General features: G+C 43.8%; 1 protein-coding gene across 3 annotated transcripts in view; it reads right to left on the minus strand.

Moving 5' to 3' along the window:
* Positions 1–272: 272 nt before the first annotated feature.
* LOC148397389 (uncharacterized) overlaps positions 273–17,129 on the minus strand; it is a 28,039-nt gene continuing 11,182 nt past the window's right edge. The window contains exons 4-7 of one of the 3 annotated variants that reach the window (XM_088376277.1): positions 6,230–6,321; positions 6,079–6,155; positions 931–1,067; positions 273–772 (exon numbers count right to left, since the gene is read on the minus strand). In XM_088376277.1, coding sequence (XP_088232403.1) covers positions 753–772; positions 931–1,067; positions 6,079–6,155; positions 6,230–6,321 — 326 coding nt within the window. In that variant the 3' untranslated portion in view covers positions 273–752. The other 2 variants (XM_088376278.1, XM_088376279.1) reach the window with 2 other exon arrangements.

The raw sequence follows: 17,129 nt of genomic DNA on the forward strand, positions 1-17,129 counted from the left end.
ACTGGTTAGTGACTTGGTTCGATTCCAGGTACGGGGAAATGCCTTTGTTGTGCAATTAACCCTTTATTTATTCTCTTTTTTTAACCTCGTGTAGTGTACCTACACATATTGTCATATAAAAGCAGTTAACCAAATGTCTGATTTTTATGTTTTAATTGGCGAATATAAAAACAAGGAATAAGACGCCAGACAAGTTTTAACATAAATGTTTATTAAAAATAATAATATTAAAAGCAAATTTCAAACCAGCAATCTAATGTGAAATTGCGGTAGATATATTGGATAACAATATTTAGGCGTATATAGGTATACACGTTATTTAAAAATGACTATAAGTGTTATACTACGATACAAGTGTTTACCAGCTCAGTGGCCGGAGAGGAGAGTGTCCGCCCTGAGATTGGGAGGTTGTGGGTTCAAACCCCTGCCGAGTCATACCAGTGACTATAACAATGGTACCCATTTCTTCCCTGCTTGGCACTCAGTGTAAGGGGTTGAATGGGGCCCCCCCCTGCTGCTCACGATCATTGGGACTTTTGGCACTCAGTGTAAGTGCATTGTGAACACAAAGCGCACTGGGTTCACTTCGCCTTTTTGCACTCTATTGTAACCTCCTTGGGTTGCCGTAGATTGATCCCGTGACTGCAGGCGCAAAAACAAAACTGTAGAGAACAGAGAATCCAAAGTATGGCAGCAGCAAGTCGTGGTCGTGACCGTGGATCTAATAGTAAACGTAGAGAAGCATGTGCAGTTCAAAGTTCTGCCACGGCACCTGGACGCGGCATCGTTTGGGCAGAAGACGAAACGGAATGTCTTTTAGAAATTTGGAACGACGACAGCATTAAATCACAACTATCACAACTATCTACGACCCACAATGTTCCAGTGAATGGTTCTTTCTTTCCTTGGCAAATTGTAATACATACTTACATAGCTCACGCCAGGAGGAAAACGCAACACGTTCACTGACTGATCCGTTGATGCACAGGAACGAAGGCAGTTGACTCATTAACTCGTGAACGGGAAAGTCCGGATTCGTTCCCTCACTGATCCGTTCTCGCGATGATCTGGAAATGCAAATCACTCACTGACTCGTTCACTCACAGACCCATTCAGTTGGCGAGCGGGAAATGCAATTCACAACGGGTTAGTCAACAGGAAATGATGTCATTATCTTCTTCATTTTGTTTTACGGTGAGGTGATACCAGCTTCAATGTGCATTACTGACACCTACTGGTTGAAGTCATATGAACTCGTTCACTGAAAAGATTACGGTCTTTTGAACGAATCGTTCACTCACGAGCCAACACTGGCACACACAGCACAGACAGAGCAGGCGATACAAAGTGCAGTGGGACACCATGGAAAAATATTGAACAGATATTATAATAATATTATAACATTGATAATATTGAACTTTTTTATTTATTTTTTTGTTTTCTCTAATGTTAATAACATGGGGGGGAGGGGGGGAGCAAAATGTTTTCTTCTCCCTAACAGGGGCATCACAGAAAATAATTGAGAAGCACTGATTTAGCGACTCAATTTTTGGACCATTTCAAACCTAAAGAGTCATTCAATAGAGATTAAGTACACAGTCCTCAATAAAACTCACGATGAAAAGAAAAATCCCCTTGCTGAGTGTATTGACAACAATCAAAGCTCATTCTTGGCTGTTGATATTTTTCTGGTTTGAATGGATCTTACTTTAATTGTCATTTAACAAAGTGTGTCCTTGGACAAGCAAGCACTGATTGAGACTGTCAATGGCCACTTGGATGTAATCTTTTCTATCAAACATTCAATTCACACGTTTAGCGACCGGGCGGTTGTGTCATACATTGAGAAGTTGGAGATATTTGTCACACTGTACATGGATAGTGCAATAAGATGAATAAGAAGGTTATTTTCAAACAAACCGGGTGAAGCCAGAGGAATGCAAACCGCATGCAATGTTAGGGGCCTGGGCTAAGGTTAGGGTTAGAGCTAAAGTTAGGGTTTAAAACTAGGGTTAGGGTTTCAAAGTAGGGTTTAAAGCATATATGTGCATATGACATTTATCACACTATCGCGAAGAGGTAACACGTAATATAGAAATAAATATTTGTTATCCTGCTGTTGTTCCCATGATCAACCCCCTCCTTTACGCCAAGCATCAGAGTGGAGTGCCCCCTGGTGCCACCAAACAAGCGTGACATTGAATGCGAGAGTGTTTCCAAATTTACAGGCTCGCTACTTCCAAGGCTGCATTTTCTGACGTCACACGGCCGAATAATGCGGCCTTCGAGGATGCAGCTTTGGATAGAGCTTGAGTGTACGTGTCAACAAGTTTTTTCCTGCCATCCAATCAGTGAGCACTTCAGCATTACGCTCACAAATCAATTTGATGACTTGGCGGCGAATGCCATTGGTCAGAAATTTGAAGTCCATTTTACAAGGAGAGTTTCCTTTACAAATGTTGTTGCATTCAGATGATTATTCAAATGACGATGACATGATCCTGTCGGGAGAATTAATTTCCCATTGGCTTGCGTTTGAGAGGGTCACACGCACCCGTGACCTCTTGACAGCAAATCGGCAGCATCCGTGACGTGCGCTGACCAGCGGCAAAGGTGGCGGGGTCACCGGTGTCATCTCAAATGAGTCTCTCGGGAGAAAATGAGCCCGAGACATTTGGGAGGGGTCTTTTCGTTTGCTGCGGAGACACTGCAGAAACACTGTAGGTCAAAAAATGTCTGAGAACCTTTTTTTGTCCTGCGATATTTGAGTCGACAATAGAAAATGTCTTTCATCATTATCAATTTAGCTCCTAATGAAAGGAGAGAATTATCTCGCACTTTTACCACATTAGTGAATATAACGTAAAATGTGCGGCTCCTTTTGAAGGCGTTGCCTTTATTCTCGCGACAAAAAGACTTATTATCCGGCGTCGGCGGCCGCATATTAAATAAGAAAAGCGAGCATCAGTCACCGTGCACAATGCATAGCTGCTTTAAATGACGGCATTATCTCTGATGTCATAGAGGGAAGCAGGAGGAGAGGAGGTCGGACATTTCGAATAAAGAAGACGTGATGTGGGGGTGGGAAAAGGCACGAGCACACCCCTTCGAGTTTCCAGTCCAATTAATATATTGAATTTCCCATCGGCATGTGCTGCTCCACCGTTTGTGGTCAAATATCCGTTATTTGAAGGTTTATAAGGCCAACTTGTATCTTAAGGCTTTAATGTATTACATTCAGAGTATTTCTGGATTCCACAATGGTTCCTATGAGTTTTTATTTTTTGAATGACATAGTGGGTGGGATCAAACAGCGGGACGTATTTGGCCCACGGGCCGTAGGTTCCTCACCCATGCTGCATGGGATGGGTGCAGGGCGGGCTTGCATTGTTCAGCACGATGCCCCCCCTCCCACACCCACACACACATTCTGAGGCACCCGTGCCACACCAGCCTGCGTGGTGTAACCTAGCAACTATTTAATTAAAACAGCATCAGCGCACATCAGGGCGTTTTCCAGCCTTTGCAAGGATTTCCTCCAATCCCGACGCCTGTGAGCAAATCCAAAGTGACGCCGTGTCTGCCGTGGCTTTGAACAAAACCTACGGCCTGCGTCGCCGACACCTGATTGGCCGGCGAGGCCCTGCTGCTATTTTTTCCCCCCTCTTTAAAGGGCTAGAGATTGAAAGCGGGACATTATTATGCCACAGAGGTGTACAAACAAGGCCGTCACCTCTCTGTCCTTCAAGAATAATAAACGCACAAACACGCAGCCATTGCTCCTTGTCTTTGTGTGCGCCAAATGTACGACGAACTTAACATGCCGAACGTGCAAGGCTGGCGGAGCAATTAGAGGAAATGCGAAGCAGCTTCGTACGTCGCCGCACATCACCCTCGCTGTCACTCACGCGACTCCGCTGCTTGCACAAACAAATAATGCCGAGCTATATTTCGCATCGAGGGTGTCAAAACAAAAGGCCCGATCGCTAGTCGGCTCTTCTTTTGAAATGTCTCTGTTGTGTCGCAGTGCAGTTGTATCTTAGGAAACCAAATGTATTTGTACTTTACTTGCCCACCAGTATCTTCCTCCGCTCGCCACACCGAGGCCATTTTGATTACATTTAAGTAACAGCGAGAAAACGACTTTAATGCCCCTTGCAAATGGCGACAAGTATTGCTCTTCCATCACGACCTCTCTTGACCTCTATTTTTCTGCACTCACATTGCAGCAGAGGCCACCATTGTAACATTCAAACCAGGATGAAAGTCAAGAAATGCAAAATAGGCATTTATCATCACTGGCAAAAATCACTTTGAATCCAATTTGAAGTGCTGTTGACATCTGACCGCTTCGTAAGATCTGCTCAATCAGTCAAGCAGCAGTGGTGAAAAATTCACCTTATTTAAAGAAATGTATTCCAGTTTAGTCAAATGCGATTTTTGAGATCTAATAATGTGGAAATTTTACAAATGTCAAAATAGGATGACTGTTAATGTTGATACTGTAAAATAAATGTTCTTTTTAAAATGTTGACGAGAGGGTATTTTTTTTGTTTTTATAATATTTAAATGGATAATGCAATATGAATGAATACGTTTACTGGAAAAGATGATAACAGAATTCTGCAAATCATCATCACAATCAAGAAATTGTACATTTCATAAATGAGTACAGTCCATGCAAGGTTACCAATCATGAAAATTCCCCATGGCTAACAATAGAAATGTTGGCGAGAGTGTGTTCAAACATCATTTGCATAATGGCGCTTGATTTTGACAAGCAGGACGAGAGAGAGAAGAAGCCCTTGACTTTTGTAATGGCACTTTAAAGGAGGGGGGTGGGGGCAAGGTCAGGCGGGGGGAGGGTTGCTTGCCTGCGAAATATGTGACTGTACTGGCACAACAAAATAAAAGCACCTCAGTTACAATTGAAAGGAGGTGGCTTCAAAATGGATTTTTGGAAAGGACGTCAAATGATTGACAGGGAAAAGGAGAGCGCAGATATTCAGTCGGTGGGTCACATCCTCGGAGAGATCTACAAATTCGATTAAAAAAAAAAAATCATCTCAAATTTGTCACAGTTTGTAAACCTTGTGCCTGATTTTGCAATTTCAGTATTCCCCATATTTCTTTCTATTTTCTAAGTCATGGATGCCAAAAGTCAATTTATGAATATTTCCATGTTAAAATGATCTCCTATTTACAAATCCATATCCCCATTTTTCCATAGCATCTCCTGCCACTGCAAACCAACAAACCACAAAAGCTTTCAAACACATCTTATTTTAAAAGCTTGCTCGGCTTTGAAAGTAAAAATGACCTTATTATTGATAATAAGAAGTCTTCAAACGAAGGTAATTCCTTGAAAATCATTTCTCTAGTCCTCCCAAGTGCTTCGAGCCCCTTATTTCTCATCCGTCTCACTCTGTACCCATCCCGTCCGTCATCTTGACATGCAAACACACACACGCTCAGACACCTCATTAAGGATGCACAAAAAGCATCACACAATCGTACATAGTCACACGGCGTGCATTAATTAGGATGCTGCTAACAAGCTAGTCTCTCCATTCACACCCTGAGTCTCTTTTATTAGCATGACAGTGGTTAGCAGCAGCCAGGGGCCCGCGAGCTGCATGCTTCTCTCCTCGGGGGCCCCTGATTAAAAACACAACCCCCTAGGACGCAAAGCTCTTGATTCCTTTCATCAACGCGCCCATGCGGTGTCTCTCAGATGATCCCCAAACCGCAAACTGTCAAGTAGACCTCTTTCTATGGGGCCCACAACTCATCCCTTTGATTCTCATCGCCGTCTTTCCGCAACTGGCTCGGACCTACTCCAGAGTCCGTTTTTACCGCCTCCGTTTAATTGCCACCTCTGCGCGAACCCTTTTAAGCTTGTCTTTGTATCCAGTCAGGGCCCTAATACATGTATGGAAAAGGGAGGAGACCTAGCTGGTGTTCACTCTTTCTTGGCACGTATGAAAATTACAGAGGTCGGAGTTGGCCCAGGGAGGGGTGCCCGTTCTCAAACAACACATCATTGGTTAAAAAAAATAATTAAAATAAAAAAAATACCTTTTGTTGTCTCGGACGAGAAGGCCAACACCCGATTCTGGTTTTCTCATCTTCGGGCCTCGCCCGTCACCACCAGCCTGGATTTCAAGGAAAAGTGTCTCATTAGTTGCAACCCTTGAAAGAAAAGGCCCTCCGTGTCAAATTCACTTACGCATTCCCTTTGAATGGAAGGACAGAGGGAAGACCTGGCATTAGCGAAAGACTCGGTTGAAGGCTGAGGCCCGCACCCAGATGGAGGCACAACTGAGCGGGGAAAGATATAATTTAACGCTATAATCACCTCAGTGTGTTTGGTATGGTTATGCTAATATTGTTTCAGGAAAGGAGCACTCGACAGAACAGGTTTCAAAGAATCACCGAACGGGAGTGAGTCAATTATTTGTGGACATAACGGACTCATTGTGTTTATACGACTTTGATTTTGTGACTTAATCTATTTTGACACATATTGAAATTTAGCTCGTTAGCTTATTCAAAATGCGTTGCTTGATCCATTTGGAACCCGAGGTTTCAGCTTGGCCTTCGTCTTGTTCTTGACATCTCACCACCCACAATTCGTGAAAGTCCAGGTTAGTTTAGCATTTTATTGTCACAACAACACGGATTCTACGCTAGCTGTCAGTGAGAATGAATAATACATGCTGACTTCAATGGTGACAAGCCAACCATACCTCCATCAAAGCATCAGACAACACCTGACAGAGATGGAAATCACATTCAATCCGACTTGGTCAACCAGTCGCCGAGACGTCGGCAAGATGTCCTGCTAAGCCACAGGCTGGACTATGATTGTTCTTATCTGTAAGATTTCTGATCTGCTTCAGGATGGCCTCCCAGAGCTCTCCAATGCCGATCTTGAAGCCTCACAGAGTGCCACCCACGTACGGCATCTCACTCGACGATTGATGGTCATGCGGAAGCAGATCCACCCAGCGGGAAGCCAGCTGACTTCCTTCTAACGAGTACCAGTCTCACGGCGAGATGGGTCAAGGGTGTGAGGTCCAGACAGCTATCACATCACCCACTGATGTAGAAAATGTTGTCATCTGCTCATCCGGCCCGAGCTCAACTAATAAGTAGGATTAGTTGATGCTAGCAAGAGCAGGCGGGGGTGCCGGTGCCCCTGCTGGGTCTGGCAGATAATGACCAACACTTGGTAGAAGAGGTTGCGGTGCAATAATGTGGGAATCGATCAGCGCTGACCTCACCGCTGTTCCTCATCCTGACCTATCGATTATGACACCTATTGATCCGCCTCTCTGCTGTGTTCTGTTGCAGCCGTAGACATCAGAGGGGAGATCAGTGCATGAGAAAGCTTCATGATGGTGGAAAGGAAGAAAGCTTGACTCCATGACGACCTCATCACAACTCTTTAAGGTGACAGGACTGTATCTTTTATTTGGGAGGGGGGGCTCGAAAGGCAAATGAAAATGCGATGAATGCAAATGATTTTTTTTTGCTCAGTCAGCAAAAACAATTAAACATATTTTGTTTATCAAGAAGCTATTTAACCCCCCAATAAAATAAGTAAATACACCCAAAACCTCAATAGATAATATTTTTTATGGATCTAGTGTCTAACAGCTTCCTTTGTCAAATGAAATTATGATTGCCTGTCAGCGAGCTTGAATTTAGCAGCAGAGGATCTTAGCTTTTTGCACAAGTAAGTGCCAATCACGATAAGGCCACACATTCATGAGATGATTTGATTTCCTACCAAGCGAGGGCTCCTCACCTCCAGACACTGATAAAAATTTGTAAAAGTGTGCATACTTTAGTATAATGGCTGTCAAAAGTCAATTTCTCCCTCCTCGAGCCCTCTCTTACTGCCGCAAATTGAACTGGGCGACGTCGATACGGGGCGTAAAAAGCATGTCAGAGCCACGCCGGGTGGCTGCTGCCAGTTAGCCAGCCGCACTGGAAGGCGAGCGCTTGTGCCCTGCAGCAAACTGCAGGGGCTCAAACGCTTCTCCACATCCATGCGGGCAGCTAAGCGACTGGAGGCATACACGGGATTACCTCGTGTGTTATTGCCTCAGGCACTAACCACGAGTGGCCATTACGCATAAACGCAAACATGTGCAACACATGAGCAAGCTTGCCAAATACAGAACATTGGGTTTGCTACGAGTCTGACCTTTTGAAGACACACTTTTGCCGTTTCACATTTATATCAAGTTCGTGGGCTCTATTTTCCTGCATGGCACAACTCTGCACATGTTAGACTTGATGTTTGGTGAGTTCGCAAATGAGAACAGGGCAGCAAATTTGCAAAGGGGAGGGCTGTGCCGCTGTGGGAGTGGTCAGCTTTAGATTAGCCGTATATGAAAATGTTATTGTTTCTACGTCTTTCTTATAATAAACATTCAAGTAAACATACAAGCAAACATATTGTGACATTTCCTGTGGAAAATAAAATTCATGCTTCTAATCGTAGAGGTCAAACTAAAATCTGAAGTGTTGAAGAGAATTGTTGGGTTTGACTTAAGTCACACACATACATTCAACAGCAGCATAGTAAGTACTTACAAAAAAAACTGCAAAGATTATTTCCTATCACATTTGAAGTACTTAACATACTCAATGAGTTCTCATTCGTGAAATGCTGTTCGCGGATGATGCGGCACTGACATCACATACCGAAGCCGGCCTCCAAGACCTTATAAATGCCTTCGCCCATGCTTGTAGAGAGTTCGGTCTGACAATCAGCATAAAGAAGACGAACATCTTAGCCCAAGGTGTCAGCTCTACCCCTCACATCTCAATTGTCGACTGTTGCCTCGATGTGGTCGAAGATTTCACCTACCTTGGCTCCAACATCTCTAACAGTCTCAGCCTCGTCAAAGAGATCAATGTCAGAATCGGCAAGGCCTCATCGGTGCTAGCCCGCCTAGCAAAGAGGGTGTGGGAAAATAGCTCGCTCACCGTCAAAACCAAGATCTCAGTGTATCAGGCCTGCGTGCTGAATACACTTCTGTATGGGAGCGAGAGCTGGACGCTGTATAGTCATCAGGCACGCAAGTTGAACAGTTTTCACCAGCGCTGTCTAAGGAGAATCCTCAACATCTCATGGCAGGATCACGTTTCCAACAAAGAGGTCTTGACCAGGGCAGGAATTTCCAGCATGTTTGCCATCCTTACAAACAGACGTCTGCGGTGGATTGGCCATGTATCCCGTATGCAAGATGGTCGACTTCCCAAAGACATATTGTATGGTGAGCTCGCCTCTGGTTCTAGACCACTCGGAAGACCACTTCTCCGCTTCAAAGATGTTTGTAAACGGAGCTTGAAGGAGGGCAACATCGCACCAGCACAATTTGAGACACTGGCCGCAGATCGCTCAGGGTGGAAAGCCGTTACCAAATTAGTCATCAAGAAAATGGAAGAGAACAGAGAGAAGAAAATGGAAGAGAAAAGGGCTCAAAGACACAGAAGAGATGCTCAACTACCCCGAAACTCTACTGCCTTTAGCTGTGACATCTGCAACAGGGCATGCGGCTCCAGAATTGGACTCTTTAGTCACAGAAGGAACTGCAGGTCCAGCAACCAATGACCACCAAGGCACATAATCCATAGTCTCTCGAGACTGACGGAAGCCAACAACAACAACAACTGCAAGTGATAACACAAAACAGAAGCTACCAAGTTGATTTGGACACTTTTAGACTTCCAGTGTAGATTAATAGTACACATTTTGTTTTAGAAAAGGTTAAGGTTCATTTATGCTTTACTTTCCACATTAAGATGTGTTTGAGTGCCATTTTAGATATAAAAGAGAATGTCAAAAACATTTCTCTTTGTCTTCCGACCCCGTTGCCGCTGAACGGTTAGTGCTGGAAATAATTGTGATGTGAATGTAACCTCAAACCGGTTTAATGAGCGTGATGATCCGTGGAGAGAGCACAGGTAAAGTGCTTTTAACGAGAGGGCCCTTTATTTTCGCGATCGAAGCGCTCAAATTCGGCTTCAAAGTGTGCCGGCGAGACTTTGTTTCCTCTCATCTGCTCGCGTGACGGCCCTGCGGAGTTAGCAAATGAGACAAAATGGTGACTGAGGACTTGGGCGGCACTCGGTGAGACGAGAGGACCCAAATGAGTTAAAAAAGGAGCTGGAGAAATGAAGATTGTTGGACTTTACAGCTTCAGGCATGAGATCTCTCTAACCAGTTCCGTTCTGGACTTCAGCAAGAGAAAGACCTGACCTGATGAAGCCAAAAACATCTAAGACATAGCTGTCAAAGTCAAGGCCCGGGGGCCAGATACCGCCCGCCAAATCATTTTATGTGGCCCCCGAAGACAAATTGTGCATCAACTTCATGTGTCAAAACTAAAATTACAAATCGTCTTCACTTTTAAAAAATACAGATATTGCTACCATTGAGCTTTTAGAAATATTTTAACAGTCTTTACTAGTCTCCGGTTTCAAACTTAATTATTCATCGGTTTGTTGACGGTCATAATGGCAACTATGGAAACTATGACAACTCAGTTGTGATCGAAAACTATCAAATAAACGTCCGGCTGTTTGCTAACTTGATGATTCTGCACTAAAGAAGTCAAACTGAAATAAAGCGTAAAGTTTCAGTATGCACGGGATATCAAAATGTAGATTTTGGCCAGTAACATCCACAGCTAAATCTCCTGGTGTTCCATTACCTCGTGATTGAAATCGCAGTGAGTAACTAGAGCCAAGTAGAATTCTAGCCAGCGCACAACAAAGCGCCTCGGACGGAAAAAGAAATAGCGCAGGAAACCTTTGAGGTTGGATTGAATGAATGAAAATCGAGAAAATGTCACCTATTCCATCTGGGAAGATTTTAGATAGAGTCTGACAATGAAAGTACATCAAAGCCAGCCGCGGACCCCACCGTCTTCAAAAGACAGCGTGAGCGCCACATTCAGGGTTATTAAATAGATGAATATTGACAGGCTCTTCCTGTTTGAGCTTGAACGACACCTCGGCTATCTCCACACATCCAACAGGACAAGAGAGATGACGGCAAGCGCACTTCACCTCCGGGCATCGGCGGTGGGAGGCTTTAATTGACAGGCGGGGGCCCTCAAATAACCTCTCCGCCATACAAACTTAGCTGATTGGACCGAGTTGTCGCCGAGCCAATCAGAAGAGGTTGTGTTTGCTGAAGTGGTGTGTCCTTCAGCAGTTTGGCTGCTGTCGACTCACCAAACAATCTCGCTTAAGAATTTAACTGCTGGGCAAACACACACGGTGTGGGTAATGATGACGGGGGCACCTTGGCTTGGTGTGTGTATTTACCCTGCCGTCAATGGAGGCATATAAATCTACATTTTTATAACCGAGGTTGAGGTGCAAGCTCTGCCAGAAAAAATAATGCACACGTTTAGTAGGACCGGATAAAGAAAATAAAATATATAAAATATAATATAAAATATAGCATAAAAAAGTGACATAAAAGAAGACTACTTAGAGAGCCGCGGTAATATTTTCATGAAGGTTAAAGAATATATACCTGTGAGTATTGTTCAATTGTCTGTTTACATGTTTTGCTGCAGACTATGTGTTCATGAACACAATGCGAATAGATTGGCAGATGATTTTGAAAATCCCAGCCTGGCACTTTTGCCATGTTTTCACTAAACATAAATGTTTTGCTTCCAGACAACAACCAAAATTGTTGATTCAAGTTTTGCAAAAGTTATTTCACTGAATATTTTATTCTGATAGAATCTGTAGTTTTATATATTAAAAAAACAACAACAACACACATTCGCCAGACTCACTTGGAAGGACCGGGAAACAATTTTGCTCAGGAAAGAGGCAAGAAAATATCTACAATCAGCCAACACGGAGCTGTTTTGTCTACAATTTGCAAAAGTGGAGCATTTCCATCAATGTAGTTCCTGTTTGCTATTAAGTTCAGCCCAGGCCAATTTACAATGAGTTGCTGCACCGTTTGTGTTCCAATATCAGTTTCTTAAGGTGTCACGGACTATGCTGGGGGGGGGGGGGGCAGTGACCAGCATGTGTCTCAAAGGCTGTCAGCACACTCGGCCCACTTGTGAAACGCTGTGCTCTAACATAGGAGAACATGTCGTTTCCTAGCAGCCAGCCTGAAGATACCAGCAGATGACTATTAAAAAAGGATGACCTTATTAGAAGTTAGAATGTGGGCTGTTTCTTTCCTATTCGGCGTGTAGATGGTGAAGAGTGATAATGGCAGAATGGAATGTTTTATTTATTCATTTTGCTGTTGTCAATTTATTATTCAATAGCTTCGTGTTTGGGCGCGCAACGACACCCTCGGACGACACTTGGCGAAATGTAAATGCGCGTCTACTTAGCGGAAGAAAGATGGAATACGTGTTAATGTCGCAAGACAGTGCTGTTTCTTAAATATGCATTAGAGGAAAAAAAATGAACAGCATGCATAAGTGACGTTATTTGCTTTACTGTCTGTGTAAATTACATCTCGGCGCAGCTCGGCTCCAAATTCATTTATCAGAGTAAGGCATTCTATTGCATCAGCTTTGAACGGAAATGATGACAAATGCAATGGTGCCTTGAGAGAAAAGTTGAATTAATTCTTGTAACACTTTGATTTCAAATGATCTATGTATATGATCTGTCTACATGAATTGCTGCACCGTTTGTGTTCAAATATCTATTATTTGTTAGCATTAAGCTAAGAGAACTTAGGCCCATGTTTTGTTTTTTTTAAACACCACATTTAACTGTCTTAAAAAAAATTGTGTTAACTTCAACTGGGAGTAAAGATTTGTATTTTTTTTTCATTTGAAATATTGTTCATTTTATGCCAAACTACTGCTTCAGATTTTTATAATGAATCAATTAAAGTCTCATGCATTATTGTACTTCCTCAGCTATGATGACAATTAGTTATTCATAAATTCAGAGGACACGCACACACACACACACACAAACATCTCCACAGACACGAACACGTAGACAAAGGCCTTTGTACCATCTTCCACACCATCTCTCCTCCAGGGGCCAATCCAGGGCTCCAAAGCCCTTAAGAGGGGCAGCAAGCCGGAAAATGACCCCATGCTGTCTGCGCTCGCCTCAGCCCCGCCTGGTTACGCCCGTTTCCCAGGGACCCGCTGAGGGTCCAATACCCCGAGGCCTCCCTCTCACGCCACACTACCTCCTAGGGCCAAACGTTAAAGGGGGCTCCCGGTGGCAGACAATAGAAGACTCGGAACGTGGGAAAGAAATGTCACAAGGCTCTCTGACAAGCTCGTTTCGACCTGCTGACCTGCGGGCCTGGTCCCACTGGGCCTCTTTATGTAAACACTAAACAAAGGCAAACGGCGCGTTAATCAGATTCATAACCCATGTGAGGAGATGTTATGAAGGCGCCGAAACCTGACACTGGCTCGGACTCAAATCCCAATTTTCATTTGAGGGAAACTGATTCAAGCAAAACTAGAAAAAATAAAAAGTGCAACACGAAGTAAAGACATATAAACGGACCGAGAAGAACAATCGTTTGAACTGCCCATCATTTTGTAAACAGTCCTGGTCATTTAACCTTTGACCTCCTATCTTGTTCACCATCCAGGTCAATTGAGCCAAGGCTACGCTCAATATGGCTTTGAGGGGTCAAATGAGGATATCAAAAAGGTCAAGGGGCGCTGCACCCGACGGACACGGACAGGCTTCTTACTGATGGTCAGGGGGCAATTTGTTATGAAGTAAGGGCTTAATGAGGGAATGATTAGCATGAAGCAACTGACCCCGCCCCCGACCTATTGGCTGGCCACGGTTTAGCTGGAATTCATATTATTCATGTTTTTTAATTTTTTTTTTAAACAGAACTTGTTGCACTGAATGATGCCAATTTAGCCGGTGAACATTGCAAAGCTATGTAACAAAAAATAAAAAAAATAAGTCAGAAAATTAAGTTGTAGTTTAAGAAAAATAAACAGTAAATTTGAAGAGAAAAAATATGTAAGTACAAATTTTGACAAAATTAATTTGTGAAAAAAAGGTCAAAATAAATCAGAAATAAGTTCTTTGACCTAATGACGTCACCCTAACATTAGAATCTTATAACTCTAAATAAATCTTTGCAACTATATTACTGCAAAATTAATATTTTATTCATTTCATATTTTATTAATTTGAATTATTTTCTGCAAATTTTACCATCTATCATCTATCTAGTACAATTTTGAGTATTAAAATATGTGTTCCTCAATAAAAATTCATTCATTTATCTAAATATGATTGGTGTCCTAGCAAGACACTCCTGCGTGTGCGTCTGCTTCCTTTCTGCCACGCAGCAACATAATGACGCCGATGGGCAGTGAGGCAGCTGGTCATCCTATTTAGCAAACAATGCACTTAATGGGTTTTCTCCAGGCCCTTGACAAGGTTCCATTGATGACCTCATTGCTACACAGGCAACATGTGTGGGTCAGACCACTGTGGTCACTGCGGGTCAAGGTTCATGAACCCAGCAGCACGACCTAATTCCCAGAGGGATGCTCGCGATGGACTCCCGAGTTAGTACACAACATTGATCCTTACAATTAATGTTAAGGGTCAAGTTTGACCCGGTTTGACAGCAATAAAAATATCTTAAATGGCAGTCTTTCACCTTGAAATTTCATTACTTTTTATTTTATTATTTAATATTTTCCTAATTTTCTAATGTGATAAATAAATAAATAAATAAATAAACTATAAGAGGAAAACGCTGCCACCCTCTGCTGTAGTTGCAGCAAACTAGCGTTGACCTTGAGCCACAACTAAACCTCACTTATAGTTTCTGGAACAGACAGGTGGAGGGCAAATCTACAGCGTGCACAGGGAGGCATTAATGCAGAACATCATCATTAACGCTTTTTTTTTTTTTGAGAGAGAGAAAAATAATCAGCACTTTAGAAGGGTCTTCGGATATAGCGCTTTCCATCATTGATGTGGAGGTTAATTACCCAACTTGGAAATAAGAGGCCAAAGGGGCGGCATTTCCTGACCATTAGCTACGCTAATTTGTGTGGGGTGTTCCACATGAGCATCCACAAAGTACTTTCCATAGGATATAGCACCAAATCAGTCAGTCATCACGGCAACATCATCCCAACCGCAACGCCTTATATATTACGGCCGGGGCCCTTCTCACCTCCACTTCCTTCTCATCATCGCTATCATCATGACCGACCGCAGACAAACCCCAAAGCTAGCCGAGTGTCCCGTTTATGTGAGTTAAGATGAGATGGCGCATTGTCCCACATCTCCTTGTAACCCGCTGCCCATAAATCTGCCCGGCGTGGCCTGTGAACGTTTATGAGCACTTTACATGAAGATCACTCTCACAAACAACGCCCTTCAAGATGGTAATGAAAGGCGAGCGGCAAAGGTGGAGATCAATGTCAGGTTTGGGGATTGGTGACAGGCCCCGCTAGCTCGCAGATGTGAGATAAATTAAAGGGGGGGGGGGACTAAAGAGGAGAGTGCAAAATCATAACAAATGTAGATGACGCATGATAGAAAAGAGGCGATACGAAGAGTTTGAAAATAAGGTGAGGCATATGTCATAGTCTCCGTGGTCGCCGTGCTAAAATCCTAATGCAAGTTGACACCCCACCAAATTATGTTTAAAAAAAATGACAGCATCTTTCAAAAACCTCGGCCGAAACATTTACGTCCATAAAAATAATAAATGCCCCAAAGGGCAAGGGCCAAATGAAATAAAACGAATCCCCAGACTCTGGCTTGCTGTCAGTCGACGGTCGAGGTCAGGGGTTAAATGGGGTCAAAGAGTCTTGAACCAGAGTCCAGGGACACCCGAGATCAATGAAAAGATGTTGAACATGAGAGTTCATAATGGGTGACTGATGGGAAGAAAAATATGTCATGTGGGTCAGCGTTGGGGAATAATTGTTCATATTTACACAAAATGTTCAAATGTCTTTTTTTCGCAGCGAATGCCAAGTTCAGCATGACCTCATTCGACTGGACGAATAAAAAAATAAGAAAAATTGCGTAGTTTGGCAAATTGAATAACTAACAAATGAGGAAGGTATTTTTTTTTCCTCCCCTTTCATGCCTTCTTTTGACTCGATGCTGTGCAAGGACTTGGTTCTGGCTGTTTTCAGGCAGGTACCAGCTCAGGTCAACCCAGCCAGCCACCGATTAAATCACGTCTCCACTTTCATCTGCAGCCAGGAGTCCGGCCGAGCATGCCCCTTCGCACAGACCGAGGGGGGGCGTGCAGGGACAAACCCGGTTCCCGAAAAGAGGAAGAAAACAGGAGGGGAAGGACGATTGAAGGGTTGGGGAGGGCTGTGGAAGAAAGGAGGCGAGGAGAAAAGAAGAAATGCACATTGTACTTTTCAAATGGATGGGAAATGATTCGCTGGGATTTGCTGACAATTATACGGTGGGGTTTAATCAATTCGCAGCATTCACAGCGTGGAGAGGGCTGATCCTCCAGTACAAAGGAACAGACCGTGGGAGGGCGGTACCTGAGAAAGCGGCGGCCCGGTGTAAGTAACATGAGGCAACACTCCCTTCCCCACACATTGCACTGCAGCATATGGCCCCTTTCTGAACTTATTATCTAGCGGATTAAGGCCAATTGCAGGGACCCAAGGGCCTGTGGCTACCTCCATTGCACCGCCCCCCTCCCCCCCAGGAATGAGGCTGACTGACAAGGGGCATTGTGCTGGGCACCTAGACCGCCACACCCCTCACTTAGCCTGTCACGCCGCATAGCGTGATGAGGTTATTTGCTAGCCAGAACAGCATCTGACCGTTAGCTGTGAAGCGACATGGCTTACTGTAAACGCGCTTAGAAACACTTCTTCCTAATGTTTCATGAAATCACGTCGCCGCCTTGACGACAGGCATAATAGCCGCAAATGAGCAAAACGCTCGCGTGGATTAAAAGCACCTGAATGCGAACACGCAGATTAGGCCGGCGGCAGATACACCAGGGCTAATTAGCATATCATTGCGAGTCGACATGCAGGATCAACGTGAGTGCAGACATGCTGGGAGAAAAGACTCCGTTGGTTGATTATGGCTCCATTATGCACACAGTA

This window comes from Syngnathus floridae, chromosome 5 (genome assembly GCF_059516105.1).
Source record: "Syngnathus floridae isolate MCC-2025c chromosome 5, RoL_Sflo_1.0, whole genome shotgun sequence".
NCBI lineage: Eukaryota > Metazoa > Chordata > Actinopteri > Syngnathiformes > Syngnathidae > Syngnathus > Syngnathus floridae.